Here is a 14,604-nt window from a genome sequence, read left to right as displayed (position 1 = left end):
CTTTGGAGATTCTGGAGGACAGCTTCACAGTAATTCTTAAAATCTTAAAGGAGAAAGTAGAGGTAGCAATTGTGAATCAGCGTGAAGGCAATGCAATTTCTTAGCCATTCTCACAAATTAAAACAGCTTTTAGTGGTATATTAGGACTGCAGACTTTTGTTTCTAGTTATTGGATTTCAACCATGACCTTCCAGCACATGTTCACACTCAAAGCAGTGAAGTTCCCAATCAACTAATCTAAATAGTTTTATTTGCTGAGTCCTACGTATCTGAGCTGTGCATTCCACAGACAGTCCTGCCATAATATTTCCAAGCTACAAACTGTATTTTTGTATTCTCTACTTGGTACATCTACCTGATCTTGGGAAAATATTACTCATAGAACCATAGAACACTTTGGGTGGGAAGGGACCTCAAAGCCCATCCAGTGCCACCCCCTGCCCCGGGCAGGGCCACCTCCCACCAGCCCAGGTTGCCCAAAGCCCCGTCCAACCTGGCCTTGAACCCTCCCAGGGAGGGGGCAGCCACAGCTGCTCTGGGCAGCCTGTGCCAGGGCCTCACCCCCCTCACAGGGGAGAATTTCTTCCTTATAGCTAATCTAATCTTAAATCAGACGCTAATCTGTATAAAAGTGAACTTTAGAAGAAGGCTGCATGACTTTTTTCCATAAATATTATTAAAGCAAAGCATACTACACGTTGAAGGAAAAGGACCTTTGCTCACTGTTCTCCTGAGATATTGCCAACCCCTGAAGAGTACAGAAGTGGTAACTGTCATAATATGGCAAGTACGCTAATTATCACAGAAGCACAGAATTGTTTAGGTTGGAAAAGACCTTTAAGATCATCAAGTGCAAGTGTAAACCTAACACTGCCAAGTCCACCACTAAACCAAGTGCCCAAGAGTCTTTTAAATCCCTCCAAGGATGGTGACTCACCACTTCCCTGGACAGCCTGTGCTTGACAACCCTTTCGGTGAAAAAGTTTTTCCTAATATCCAATCTAAACCTCTGCTGGCACAACTTGAGGATGTTTCCTCTCATCCACTTGTTACTGGGGAAAGGAGACCAACACCCACCTCACTACCTTCCTTTTTCCCCCACTCTGCTCCCATCCTATTTAATTTTTGTGCTTGGGTTACGTTTCCCAAGTGTGTTTCTCTGGTTGGTTTTATTTTTTTTTAACACAGAGATGGGCTAAAGTTAGTGGAGGCAAAAACCCCCGTCTGCCATACACTGGTAGAATTCAGTGTCTGTTTTGAAGACTGCTCGGCTTCTGTGTGGCCTCTGACCACCCTCCGGCACAAGCCCCCACTGCCCTCATGCACGCCGGGAGGTAGCTGCTGAATGTGGAGGCCACGCATGAGTTTCCACAGGAGCTGGCGGGCTCCGAGCTGAGGTAAAGGTGAGGAGGGGGCAGCCTGGCACCTGCGCTCGTCTCTGTTACGGGCTCCTCACGTACCTTGGTGGGACCATGCTGCTGTCCCTCGCGCGAGGAACTGCTACCGCCTGCTCAGGCCTTGGCCGTGGCCTCGGCCGAGCCTGAGCCTGAGCGAGTTCGAGGCCTTGGCCGAGCCTGAGTTTGAGGCCTTGGCTGAGCCCGAGCCTAAGCCTGAGCCTGAGGCCTCGACTAAGCCTGAACCCGAGCCCCAGCCCGGCCCTGAGGCCTCGGCCGCGGCTGAGGCGGCGACCCCGCCCCTCCCTCGCGCCGGCAGGGCGGTGCCTCCCCGCGCGCCGTGGGCGGGGCCCCCTGAGGGGCTTCGTGCCGCCACTGGCCGGCCGAGGCCCGCCTCGCGTCACGCGCCGGTGGCTGAGTGACAGCCCGGGCGAGCAATGGTGTGCCGCGGGCCGACGCCTCTCGCCGCGCGGCGGCGGGGCGGGACTTCCGCCGTGGGCGCCGAGCGGGCGGGCAGCGCCATGGAGTCGGCCTAGGGCGGCCCTCGGCTCCCCGCGCCGGGCCCTGCGCCGGGCCCGCAGGTGAGGGCCGCCGGGGCGGGGGGGCGCGGTCGCCGGGACCCTCGGGCCTCTGCCCTGCCGCCGGGCGTCCTGGCTTGGCGGCGGTTAAGGCGTCGTCGGGCCCGCCGCTCCGTTGCGCAGCGCTTATTCGCCTCCACCCGTGGAGCGGTGAGGCGGGGCCGCCCGTCCGTGCGGCTCAGGCGGGGCGTCGGCCGGCCCCGCCGCGCTGTGCCGGGCTGCCGGCGGTCGCTGGCGCTTCCCCTCCCCGCAGAGCCTCGCCGCGGTCTGCGCGGGGATCCGCCTCGGCGGCGGGGAGGGACGGGACGCGGAGGGGGCGGCGGCGGCGGCTGCAGCCCTCTCCGGGCATCGCTTCCAGACCGGTGTAAAGCTGAGTCTTTGCTCAGGCGCTTCTCAGCGCTGCCTCGCGTGCGGTCCCTCTGAGGCTGCCTGCACCGACATACCGGTTATGCCTGGGAGATAATGAGTAGCATGGAGTCTGGCTGGCTGACAACCAAATTGCTAGTCCGAAGATGAAAACAAATTGAGAGGAGCAGCTCCTGCACCTTACCCGGTTTGAACAACGACTTTCTTTGCGTGCTTCCGTTTTCAGTCCTGTGGATAGAGCTTAGGTGGAGATTTGGGGCAGTAACGATACAATGACACCAAAGTGCAAAAAGCCGGAGACACAGGGGCTTTTGGGGATACATGTAAAAATTACTGATATTATCAGTGTAACTTTTGCTTATCCTTTGCTTGTGCAATTTTGGCATGCGCGGCACAGTTTACCAAAATATTTAGAATGTTGTCACTGAGTTTGTGGCAGGACAAAGTTTGTGTGTGTTCATACAATTTTTGTGATTGCTATAAGCACTGTAATCCTAATTAGCATTAAAATAGAATTGATATGTGAATTAGTTTGGGTTTTTTTTCACCAACGGGAGAGGAAAGAGCTGTTTTCTTGAGAAAGTTGAAGCGTGAGCATAACCATGTGGACAAGGAGTTGCTTTGTGCTGTCTTCTGCTGTGAAATACAGTTTGAGTTGATTGAGATAGAAACTTCTGAAAATTTGATATTCGTGTGTATTTTGTGGAGCTTGGTTTGTGGATAGTTGCCAGAAGCTCTGAATGTTCTTACCTGTGTACCAAGTCATATGACTTCTTCATGACATCTGTCTTAAACGTGCTCACGAGTCTTGTTGACCTTGGCAAATATGAAAGTGGTTTTTTTTTGACAGGATGCAGGGACTGTATTCAGAAGAATGTTGCCTGTTCTGGTTTGGGAGTCAGTGTATTGGTGTTAAAAACACTGCATGTTTCATAACTCCTTATTTTTAATACAAGCAATACCGTTCAGGTGTTAAGAGGTGGGCAGGTTCTTAGTGTCCAATGCTGCAGAGAGATGTATCTACTGTGTATTGTCACTCTTGTATCAAGCTTATTTAGCTGCCCTTGTCTTCAAGTGAGAAGGGATGTTCTGCACTCCTCTTTCTTCGAAATGTAGTCAGGAGTGTGTTTTCTGTTGTACTTACAACAGTACTCCTGCTGCCTTCTCTTCATGGGCAATACCTTCTGATGTATCCCAGGTTAGCGTATGTACTTCGTGGTTGTCTTGCTCAGAGATGCCGTGATACTGCACACCCCACGGTTTCCCCTCCTCCCTTCTGACCTGGGGATCCTGTTCAGTCCTGTGGGGGAGGGATGTAGCTCCTCAGGCTTAGTCTGTTTTGTGAGTTCTAGGATGCGGAGCGAGAAGAAAAAGTACTCTTTAAACGCCCAAAGTTACTCAAGGAGAACTTTGTCTATAGACACTGGAAAATCAGGTGTAAAGTGCTGAAGATTAATGCAGGGTCAAGTTTAACTTCTTTTGTGTGGTTTGCAGTGTAGTCTTTAATTACATACGCCTATATTTGTGTGCTGTAAGCTGCCTCCTTCAGTTAAGAGGGTAGTCTACAAACGAGCCACAGAGTTTCAGGAATTGTAAGGCCTTTTGCTTGCGTTTGAGGCAATAGCTCTTGGGCCCAGAAGAATCTGCACGTATGGAGCTGTTTGAAAAGAAGACTGCACTTGTACGTACATGTTCTTTGCAAGGACAGCTTTAATTCTGGTATTTTCTAACCTTGCTCAATATGATTTTAATACTTTATCTGTGTTGTAAGGTGTGTGCTGAATTTACTGTTTTGGTTAAATGCTGTGATAGCTTCAAGTGTATTGTTGCTTCTGTCACAGTAAAAATGATTGTATTTTTTGAACAGATGTTTTTTATCCTTCCGGTTTCACCGACATCCTCATTGTTAGGGCAGGCTGATGAGAGAAACTGGTAAATCTTAATTTAGAAACAAAAATTCATGTATTTCATAATTCATTACAGGTTCCTGTGACTGTAACTTCTATTCTGCTAACCAGTTGAAAGTTTCACAAAACATCATACCTCTGAATGACCAAGTCAGAATCATGAGAACTGTTTTTGATGATATCAGCTGTTTACTCCCATTAGTAGTAATGAATTTTAATTATCTTTGTTAGTGTCAGTTTAAATCAACTCTGACTCATCAGTATTAGCTTTCATTAATGTTGAGGACCTCATATCATGGGACAATGCTTTCTGCTTAAAAAACCCACAAAGGATGGGACAGGAAGAGAGGAGTTCTTAGGTTTGCTTCTGAAAGAGAAAGTAGTTGTCTTGGCTGTGATTTCTTAAGTCAACAGTTGTCAGAATTAAATATCTGTGGTCAAGTGAAAACAAATCCACATGGCACCATTCAAATAAGAAGCCTCAACTTGGAGGTTTTCAATAATCATACAAATAATTTGAATGATGTAATTAAGTACTTTTAATTCCTCCAACAGAAGAATATCAGATGTTCTGATAACGATATTATTGAGCACATACCATCTACTTTTAAAACTTGTCCCTGAATTATTTTAACTATTATAGCAATATTGAGTCCAGCGTACTGGCTTTTTGTGTTACTGCTATTTTAATTTTATGTCATTTCAAGTAATTTCTTACTGAGAGACTTAGTCATCCATCTGTGGACCAAGCAATTCTTTAAAATTCAGCAAGGAATTGGTTAGATTTTGTGCTGAATGTAGCACTTAGTTGTTGCTTGTTTTGTACGCAGAAGTAGGTATGCTGGATTCCATGTCTTTTGTTGAATGTGTTGGAATTTTGAATGTTGGATTTTTTAGCTTGATCACACATTTAGGTGTGAGTTTTTATAAGGAGAATAAGGTATTTTGTACCTCTGTGTTCTTAGGAGATTGCTTGCACGTAATCATGTTCTGGCTAAGCCTGAGAGGAACCTGAAGTTCCTCAGTAGATGGCTCATCGTTGTCTGTCTTAAGACCGGATCATGACTGTAGCAACGAAAGAAATTGCCAGATGTAACTTGTTAGTGGAGAAAAGAGGTCCTGGTCTTTGACATTAGGTTGTGCTTTTTCAGCCAAAGGCATTTAGAAGCCAGAGCTCAGGAGGAGGTTCCTCCTGGCTGCTTCTCACTAACAGTGACAGCCACTGTTGCGTGGGGCTGTTCCTGAGGCCAGCGAGCTGGGAGTTAGTGGTGATTAGACTGTACGCTCTTCTCTTACCCTACCCTGATGTAGTAAGTGGCTATTGTGGGGGCTGAGTTAGGGTAATTACCCATTACTGTTCCTTGCTCTAAAGAGGGTTTGTTGTTAGGATGGTCATCTTCAAAGAAAAACAAAAAGCTATTTGTTTAAGCACTGAAATGTGTTGCCTCACTCAGTTTTGTTTGGAATAAACTTTCTGTGTAAAAGAGTTCTCTGTCATTCTTTTTTAAAACCATGTCCAGCAGAGGAAGAGCCTGTTGTCCAGGTGGGTCATAATGCAGAATCCCACGAGTTGGTCCCCTCTACGCCTGTGCTTGTAGCTGTCCCACCGTGCTTGGGAGGTACAGTCAGATTGTGGGAGCGTCACACAGACATCAACCGTAGGTGTTGTCGCTCAGGTTCTGTAGATGGAAGTTGCTGCTGTTAAATGATCTAGACATAGTTTAAATGCATGTTTTTAAAATGCAAATTTAGAAAACCTCTCCAATGTCAGTGTGCTTCTAAAGGGTTATAATATGCTTCTATAGATTGTGGTTTTGTCACTCATACGGAGTCTTGATGCAGAACATGTTATACTAGCACTTCAAAATTGTACATTGATACCGAGTTCTGTTTTAATAAAATGAAGTTGATAGAGTATGGCATGTGGGGAAAATAGATTGAAGTGTTAAAGTCAGTAAAGAGGTAGAGAAAACAACCCATGGTTTAATTTTTTTATAGAGGGAGAGGACAGGGGTGGGAGGGAGGTGTGGCGGTAACACATCCTGTATTTGGGAACATCCTACAGGGCAGAGGCCTCATTGTAGCTCCTCAGAGATGGGGGAGAAGATAGATGGGCCAGAGTTCTTATCCAGCTCCACATCTTTCCTCTCTGGAGGTCTCTACCCCTTTGCCAGCTAAGTAGTCCTTTAGCTAGTAGAATTTTTACCTTCCTAAGAGTGCGTGTTATGTAATCGCTGCGTTTGTGTTGTGAGCCGAGAGACCCACGTTGGATCAGATGCCCGTGGGCACACGGTATTGAGCATTTTAGACTAAAGCTTTGCAGAGACACCATTTCTTATGACATTAAACATGCCATTTCATGAACTTTGCAGATCATGTGTGTTTGTGGATTGTGAGAGTATAAATCTGAGGGCCTTGTAAGTGTGGAGGAAGTTGGTCTTTCACAGACACTCGGTAAATACTGTGCTCCTAAGGAACAACCTTTATCAGTCATGGAAATGACATTTCAACATGCATCATGTTTGTTGTCTGGATTGGGACTCTTACTGGTGCCGGAAGAATAATTATTTGGAAGAGACATCTGGAAAGTAATCTGTAACTCGTTTCTAAACTGAGCAGTACTGTGGATTATTATTTTAAGTGCTGGCTTTCATCTCTGCTGAAAATAATTGAAATGTTCAGAATTTAAATATGACATCTTTAACAATTGTGTTGTATTTGATAGGGCACATTTTGTGATTTCAAGATACATATGATTGTAAAATTGGCCAGTTTTTGATATGAGAGATTACAGAGTGAAATCTGTTGCCAGTTAATGGAAGTGTTAAATTGGTGAGGGAGTCCGAAGTTCTGTTCATGAAAATGTTTGTTTGTTTGGGGTTTTTTGTGTTGTTGTTTTTTTTTTTTTTAGTGTTGAGGGGTGTGTTTTGGGTTATTTTGTTTGTTAGGATTAATTTGAGGGTAACATGGTACTCTTAATGACCTCAGTGAGGGTGTAGGTATCATTGCTCATACAAGGAGGGCATGCAGGCCCTTAATTTTTGGTTTTTATACATTTTAAGTAAAATCTGTGTTGTAAAGTAAAAATATAAAAATGTTTGTTTCCCTTCCTCCTAATCCCTCTCCTCACTTTTTTTTTTGCTTTAGTTAATGATAAATCAACAGTTTTAAAAAACAGTTTCTGTTAGAAAACATGCCCCTCTATTTCCAGACACAAGCTGTTGCTTTTTGCTGAAGGTTTTGATAAAAATTTATTAACAAAGCAGAACTAGCTTCCTTTTAATGTCATGAGCTTGTGAAATGCATGCAAGCATACTTCACAGAGTACTTGTGTTCCTTTTTTTAGAGGTCTCAAAAATGTGCTCACTTTAAAGGAGACAAAATCTGCTGTCCAGACAAGACACATTTGAGCATTTATGAATTTCACTGAAGTCTAGTTTCTATTAGTTACCTGTTGGTATTGCACTGGTTTTGCAAGTGTGTATTTAGAATAAATGCTTTTAGTAGAATTACGCCAGGTACATGAGGCATTTTGCTGATTTGGATTTATGCTAAAAGGGAAGATTAAAATTAAGAATGTCTGAGGATGATTAATCCCATGTTGAATGTACACTCCTGTACACTGCTTGCACTGCTGGGTGTTGCCTAAAGCTTTCTGAAGTGCTACCACTATAGTTTTTGTTTTATGCATGCCTACCCGCCCATGGAGGTTACATGCTCTTAGCAAAAGGGACTATTATTGCTAAAATAATCATATAATTTAAAGATTACATCTTTTGCAAAAGGGAACATAGAATAACATTTTTGCATACTTATTAGAAGGAAAGTGTTAACTGACCAACAGAGCCCAGTAAAATGACAGAGGAAAATATTTGCTATATGCCTTGACTCTCTTTTTTTGTTGTTGTTTTTTGTTGCAGGTATTAAATAAAATATGCTGTTGTCAATAGGAATGCTGATGTTGTCTGCCACTCAGATATACACTATTCTGACTGTTCAGTTATTTGCTTTCCTGAATCTTTTACCTGTGGAAGCAGATATTTTAGCAGTAAGTATGTTTTTCTACATAGGTGAAATCTCTATAAAATTGAATTTTCTTTTAAACTGTTATATTAATGAATTGGTTAGTACATTAAATGTTATAGCAGGTTGCTTGGAATGGAATTGCCTTTAGTTCAATTAAAAAAAAAAAAAGTTTTCAAATGAGCTTACAGATGATGTCTGCTCAGATACCAAGACAGTGAAAGCACTTAATTCCCTTAGTCACTTAAAAAGTTCCAATCTGACCAGACACCCTATAGCATGTTATAACCCTGTTAAAAGAATTTCTTGTTTTTTTGGTTTAGACAATTTAAGTTTTGGTGATGGATACTATTTTGTAGGGTAACTGTATATAAACAAATAAAATAATCTTCTATACCTATTATACTTTATGTGTGCACTGGAGGCCTTGGCAATAAAGTTTTATGTATATGTTATACCTAGATATATTTTTCAAATAGCTGACAATCTATGCTATTGTTAAGAATAGTATTTTTGGGGTGTGTAGAATGATCAGGCTAATAAACAGAATAATGAACATAGGGTCAGTGTTAAAAGTTGTTGCTGCGCTATTTATTACCAGTTTTATATATCATGTAGTTTTATGGAGGAAGTTTTAGGTGTCTTTGTAGGATAGAGCTTTAGCCACTGAAATAATTAAACCTAAGTACTGTGGTCTCTATATTTTCTGCTCGTTACAGTGATAGCTGGGGAAGTTGTTATCATATCACCTAATTTAGGAGAACAGTGAAAAATCCTTGAAGCTAAATGTTGAAAATACTTTAAAGTTTGTGATAATATGGGGTTGATGAATACTGAGTTGTTACTTGGATCTTCAGGTTGTTACTATTCTATTTTTTGTAGATAAAAATTTCAAGGAACAATGCAGATAATTATTATACAACTGACATCACCATTCTGTTGTGAAATTTCTACTGTAAATCTGATTGCCCTTCCCTTTCCTCTGTCACCAAGCCTGTGATTCCTCTTTTCATAAAAACCTTTTAATTTTCATTCTTGCTACTTCCTCCCTCAGACAAGATACTTTAAAAACAAAACAAAAATCCCCACCAACTAACAAAAAAGGAAAAAAAGGCATGTTGGAAGTTTAATTTCTTCTATTTAGTTTCTATGTGCAGTATTCTAAACTAATTCAATCGAAAAATGAAGTGTCTCTTATTCTTGGATATTTGGAAGTTACAGATCTATTCTGAGAATATCTCTGAAGTAGGAAATGAAGAGATGAACTGGACACTTACAGCGGGTGGAATGCTGCAGAGGTCCTTAGAAGAGGGAATGTTTGTGCGTTGTGTCACGTGGAGTGGAAGGCATACAGATAGCTTAGTCTTGAGAGATTTCCTGGTTTAATGATTGCCTGTTTGGGGAGCAGAATTCCAGCTGAAGTTTTGGGTTCACCAATGAAAGAAATTCTTCTTTTCCCTACTGATTTAGTTGTGTTTTTATGCTTTTGTGTTCTCACATAGTTGCAGGCTCAAGTGAATGATTGTTTGTATGAAGTAGTTAGGTGTATATGAAGCACAATTGTTTATTTTTAAAATAAGGGATAAAAATAAATAGGTTTCTGTCTGACCCCTAGTTTAAGCTGGGGCTTGCTAAGTGGAAAGCTTACAGTAGCATGAGCTCAGGAAGGATGTTCTGAAAGGGGGAAGGTGTGTGAGTAGTGAGGATGGAGGAGAGCAGGGTGCTGGCCTAGAGCTGGGCTTTGCAGTCATAGGGTGGGAGATTAGGAGATTGATTGGAGCGCACAGAACAAAAATGCCTCCTTCAAATTTAGCTCCGTTCCTACCTTTTTCCCCTCAATTGTAATAAAGTCTGTGGGAAGGAAGCTCCTTTGAAAGAGTTGAGATAAATGATGGTAGTGTTTGTCTTTGAACTGCAGTTGGAGTTCCCCCTCCTAGTCTGGCTGTTAGGCGCTGTCCCTCTGAAATAAACAGTCCTTACTTGGCTGTTCTGTGTGACAACGGCATGACACAATGAGTAGACAACTACTTCTGAGTCACTGGACTATTTGATAAAACTTACCAACTGATGTGCATTCAAGTCAATTACTGTACAGCTCACAACTTCTGCAGAAAACTAACTTTTTTACTTCTAACGAAAAAGGTTTTAGCGTACGTACAACTTGCACTTTTTATTGCATGGCTTCTGCATTGGTTAGGCATATCACTTGGTAGAGCTACAGAAGATGAACAAGGGAAGGGGAAACAAAGCTTCCACAGGTTTAAGGTCTTTATAGTATTTCTCTGTTTTGAAATGAAAGCTTATAGTTAGTATAAAACAAAACTGTAGAGGTAGTTTTCAACTACTAACCTAGATAGATAGCAGGGAATTCAGAGGGATAACGTATGGAGACTGTTCTTTGCCTACAATAAACCACCTGTTAAAAGCTGTTCTTCCCCATGCAGAGCAAGAACACACCACACCCAAAACCCCAGCTCTTCAGATTTTTGGTGGTTTGGGTGGTTTATAGTTTCTCTTCTGCAAATATGATGGTATTTGAATTGCAAACAGTAGAAAGAAATATTTAATGAACAGATAATTTAACAAAAGATCTGTTACTTTATGGTTTTGACAACTAGATAAGAAAAGAATGGTGTTGCCATGTGAGTGGACGACAAGTGGAAGAAGCAATTTTGTGATTTCATTGACGTCGTCACAAGAGGTCCTACATCTGATAAATATTTTAATCTAAAAATATGCAGTGTTGTTTATTTCAGTTTACACTTGTTATCTATTTCTCTCTTGTTGCAAACCTGAATTTTCTTTAAAATTTATTTCTCTTAGTATAACCTTGAAAATGGAACTCAGACCTTTGATGATCTACCTGCTAGATTTGGCTACAGACTCCCAGCAGAAGGCTTGAAGGTAAAAAAAAAAAAAAAAGCATCCTGAATATATATATGTAGAGAGAATATCTGCTGAGCACTTGTTCTGTAAGCTAAAAAAGGTGAAAGTTGAATGAATATAGTGCCGAGGCAAAAAATACAGAACTGATTCATCTACTGTTCAACAAAACAAATGTACAAAAAGGGTCTGATATGAACTGTTGCCTGTGAATAGATTTCTTTCCTAAGAAGAGAATTTTGAATGAATGCAGCTTCCATAGGCAACGATGAGAAGGCACGTATAGTTGTTTACTGACTATATTGAGAAACAGAGGGTGATTAAGTGATTTGCCCAAGTAGTGAGCCAATTTAATAAATCAAAAATAGATATAAGGAGCTTTGATTCTAACCTTTTTAACTGGTAGGCAGCTCTATGTCTTAACTAAGGTGGATATTGTCACCTGTGTAGAATTAATGAGTTTTAGTCCTGAATATAATACTAAAACTTTTTGTTTGAATTAAAATTTTAATTATTTTGAGAAAAATGTTAATGATATTGTTGGAATAGGTTGAAAATGGTACTTTTTTCAGTGTTTATGCTTAAGATTTGTTAATATGCAACTTATAGAATCTGACTGACTGTGGTTTATAATAACTGGTGCCAAAGCATAAATGTAGGTGCTTTATTTCTTGACTTGTGTGCTGTAGTCGTAAAGAAGAACAGTGTCCTTAGAAGAACAGCTCCACAATTAAAGGTGTTCAAGAACATGTGGTAGCTTGAAGAAAAATCCAGCCTAGTCATAGTTAGCCTTTGGTTTTGCTGTATGTGTTTCTTGAGCTGTAACATGGTGATGTGTGATTTGTGTGAAACTTCTGTTGAATACGGTTGGTTTCAGACATACCACTCTAGTTAAAAAAGAGTAAATGCTTTGCGTGGAACTCCATGACGTAAGTAGTGTTTGCTGTATGAATCGGGAACCCTGGGGACCTAAATTTGGCTGTCAGCAAATCAGTGCAGAACTTTCAGTGGATATTGCTTTTAATTGTTATAGACTGTGTAATGTTGTGCCTGTCACCATGAATGTGGCAAAGAACAGATTGCTGGTGCAGCTTCTCTGCCAAAAGGGATATTATCATTACAAAAATATATTCCTCAAACCAAAATTGCTTTTTCTGTAGTTGAAATTTTTTGAATAATATATATTTATGGATAAAAGGTAATATACATAAAAAGTACATTTTAAGTGACAGTTTATATATATAAACTGACATATATTGAAACTGACAGTTTATATGTACATTTATATATAATTATTATAAATAATTTTCTACACAGGTGATGATGTCTCACTGTCTAAAGCTGTCAGTGAAAACTGAGAGTTTAAAAGATCTATCTAGAACTGTAGGAATAATTACTAGCAGTGTAGCTTCTCATGACCTTTATTTGCATAAAACAAATTACTTACATTCTTATTTTCTGGCAATTCACTGCTCTTTGTCTGTGTGATAATTGCTCTAGCTTTGAGACTGATTTTAAAAGTGTGAATCTTGTAGGAATATTCTTATGTCAAGTGATAGTGCATTGCATTAGCATCCAGCAGCCTCTATCACGCCGTGACCTTACTGCACAAACACCTGATGGAGAAGTGAGCGTGGTTCCTCTGAGAGAAGCCGTAGAATTTTTCAGATGTTAAACCATGAGGGTAGGAGAGTTTCTACTCCAGACACTTTCAGTGGTGTACTACTAACTCAGTCACTTAAAAAAAATCCAGATTGCTTCAAGGTTGATATTGCCAGAATTTCCTACTTCTGTGCAGCATTTCTTTTGTCTGTAGCAGATGTGACGATCTTTAGTCTTTGCTTACCACAGTAAACCAGCTATTTTGTGTGCTAGTTCAGTGTTGATTTCGCAGACCGTTCTTTGGGTTCCCCATTTAACTGCCAAGTACTAAGTTTGTGATAGTGCTTCCTGGCCTATTAGACTTCAGTTTTCTTGATTAGTCTCCATATGTCTTAGGATAACAGTTCCACAATATTAATGTAGCATATGCAGTCCTCTTTATGCTCAATTATACTGCAACTTCCGAGTTATGAACTTCAGATGATGTAATTGGAAAAACTATTTTCTTTCTAGTTCTTTACAGACATAAAGGTTTTGATGAATCAAAATAAATAGGGATGTAGCAGAAATCTTACTATGATACAGGACTGAGTTGCTAATAAGAATTTGTTTAGCTGTTATATGAAAATTTAGTTTTCTGTCCTTATACTTGTCTGCCAACTAAGACAAAGATAAATTAAGCTCTGGTTTCTGTTCCTGTTTTCTAGGGATTCCTGATAAATTCAAAACCAGAAAATGCATGTGAGCCTATAGCCCCACCTCCACTGAAAGACAACTCATCCAGTGCTTTTATTGTGTTAATTCGGAGGCTTGAGTGCAACTTTGATATCAAGGTAAGATATTTTTTTTAATTATTTTTTCCTCTTAAAGAATATACTGGTGCTTCAGAAAAGTATCTATAGCTAACAGCAGGATAGATACTGATGTGATGGGAAGGGAGAATTTTATTGTCTACAGGCAGATAAAGCAGTATTGTGATATGATTTAGTTCAAGATACCAGTTTGTGAGCCAGCTTATATGGCAAATAAGGATGATGGATGCTGCAGTTTTATAATAAAAACATTCAGTAGCGGTATCAGCTTTTCTTGGCAGTTATCCTCTTTGCTGCCAGGGGTCACAGGGCCACAGGGGTCACTTGCATCATGTAGGAAGCACCTCATTTTCTGCCTACATAAAAGGCTTGTTCAGCAAAATAAGCATCATGTAAAATTGTACTACATGTGGAAAAACTAATTAGAGTGGTCTGGGGTTATATGTAGTTGAAATAGATGGTACCTCTTCAGGCACAGAAACCAGCAAATACATCATTACACGTGACATCATTTTATGTCTGCACTATGGATATTTTCTGTAGTGATGGCCAAACTGGCCAAACTCACAATCTTGCGTTTCTGTTTACATCTGAAACGGATTTTGGTTTATTTAGTACTGGGATTTCTCAAGATGTCTGCATTTTTCCAGTAATGTTGTTCTGCTGTTGGGAATGCAGTTGTTAGGAATATGGAGAGAGAATCTGAACTGGTGACACGCTGGGGCATGTAACTGAGGAAAGGGTTGGTTGCTGTTTTCTGGCAGTGGAGGGTTACTGTGCATTAAGAAATCCCTTCCTGAGCTGTACCATACTGCTTAGATAGATCTTAAAAACAGCTTAGTGCTTTGGTTTTGGTGCTCAATTAATGTTTTTGTCTTTGAGGCCCTGGGGAGGAAGGGTGAAGTTGCAACTTCACCATATAATTGAACGGGCAATTGCTTCTGCTTTTTGCAGTTCCATGGTGTCCTGAAGCCTGTGCTCATTCGTGGCAGCATGTGCAGAAGGTGCCTGGCTGCGACTGTGTTTATGTCACTGTTCA

The 14,604-nt window shown here is 41.1% G+C and overlaps 1 protein-coding gene across 1 annotated transcript in view; it reads left to right on the top strand.

Moving 5' to 3' along the window:
• The first annotated feature begins 1,871 nt into the window (after positions 1-1,871).
• RNF13 (ring finger protein 13) overlaps positions 1,872-14,604 on the top strand; it is a 35,647-nt gene continuing 22,914 nt past the window's right edge. Inside the window, exons 1-4 of the mRNA XM_074911724.1 lie at positions 1,872-1,975; positions 8,166-8,293; positions 11,092-11,172; positions 13,461-13,586. Of these exons, the coding sequence (XP_074767825.1) occupies positions 8,180-8,293; positions 11,092-11,172; positions 13,461-13,586 (321 nt within the window). The 5' untranslated portion in view covers positions 1,872-1,975; positions 8,166-8,179. The remainder of the gene's footprint in view (positions 1,976-8,165; positions 8,294-11,091; positions 11,173-13,460; positions 13,587-14,604) is intronic.

This window comes from Athene noctua, chromosome 8, assembly GCF_965140245.1.
Source record: "Athene noctua chromosome 8, bAthNoc1.hap1.1, whole genome shotgun sequence".
NCBI lineage: Eukaryota > Metazoa > Chordata > Aves > Strigiformes > Strigidae > Athene > Athene noctua.
This window is presented reverse-complemented; position numbering and strand designations above follow the sequence as displayed.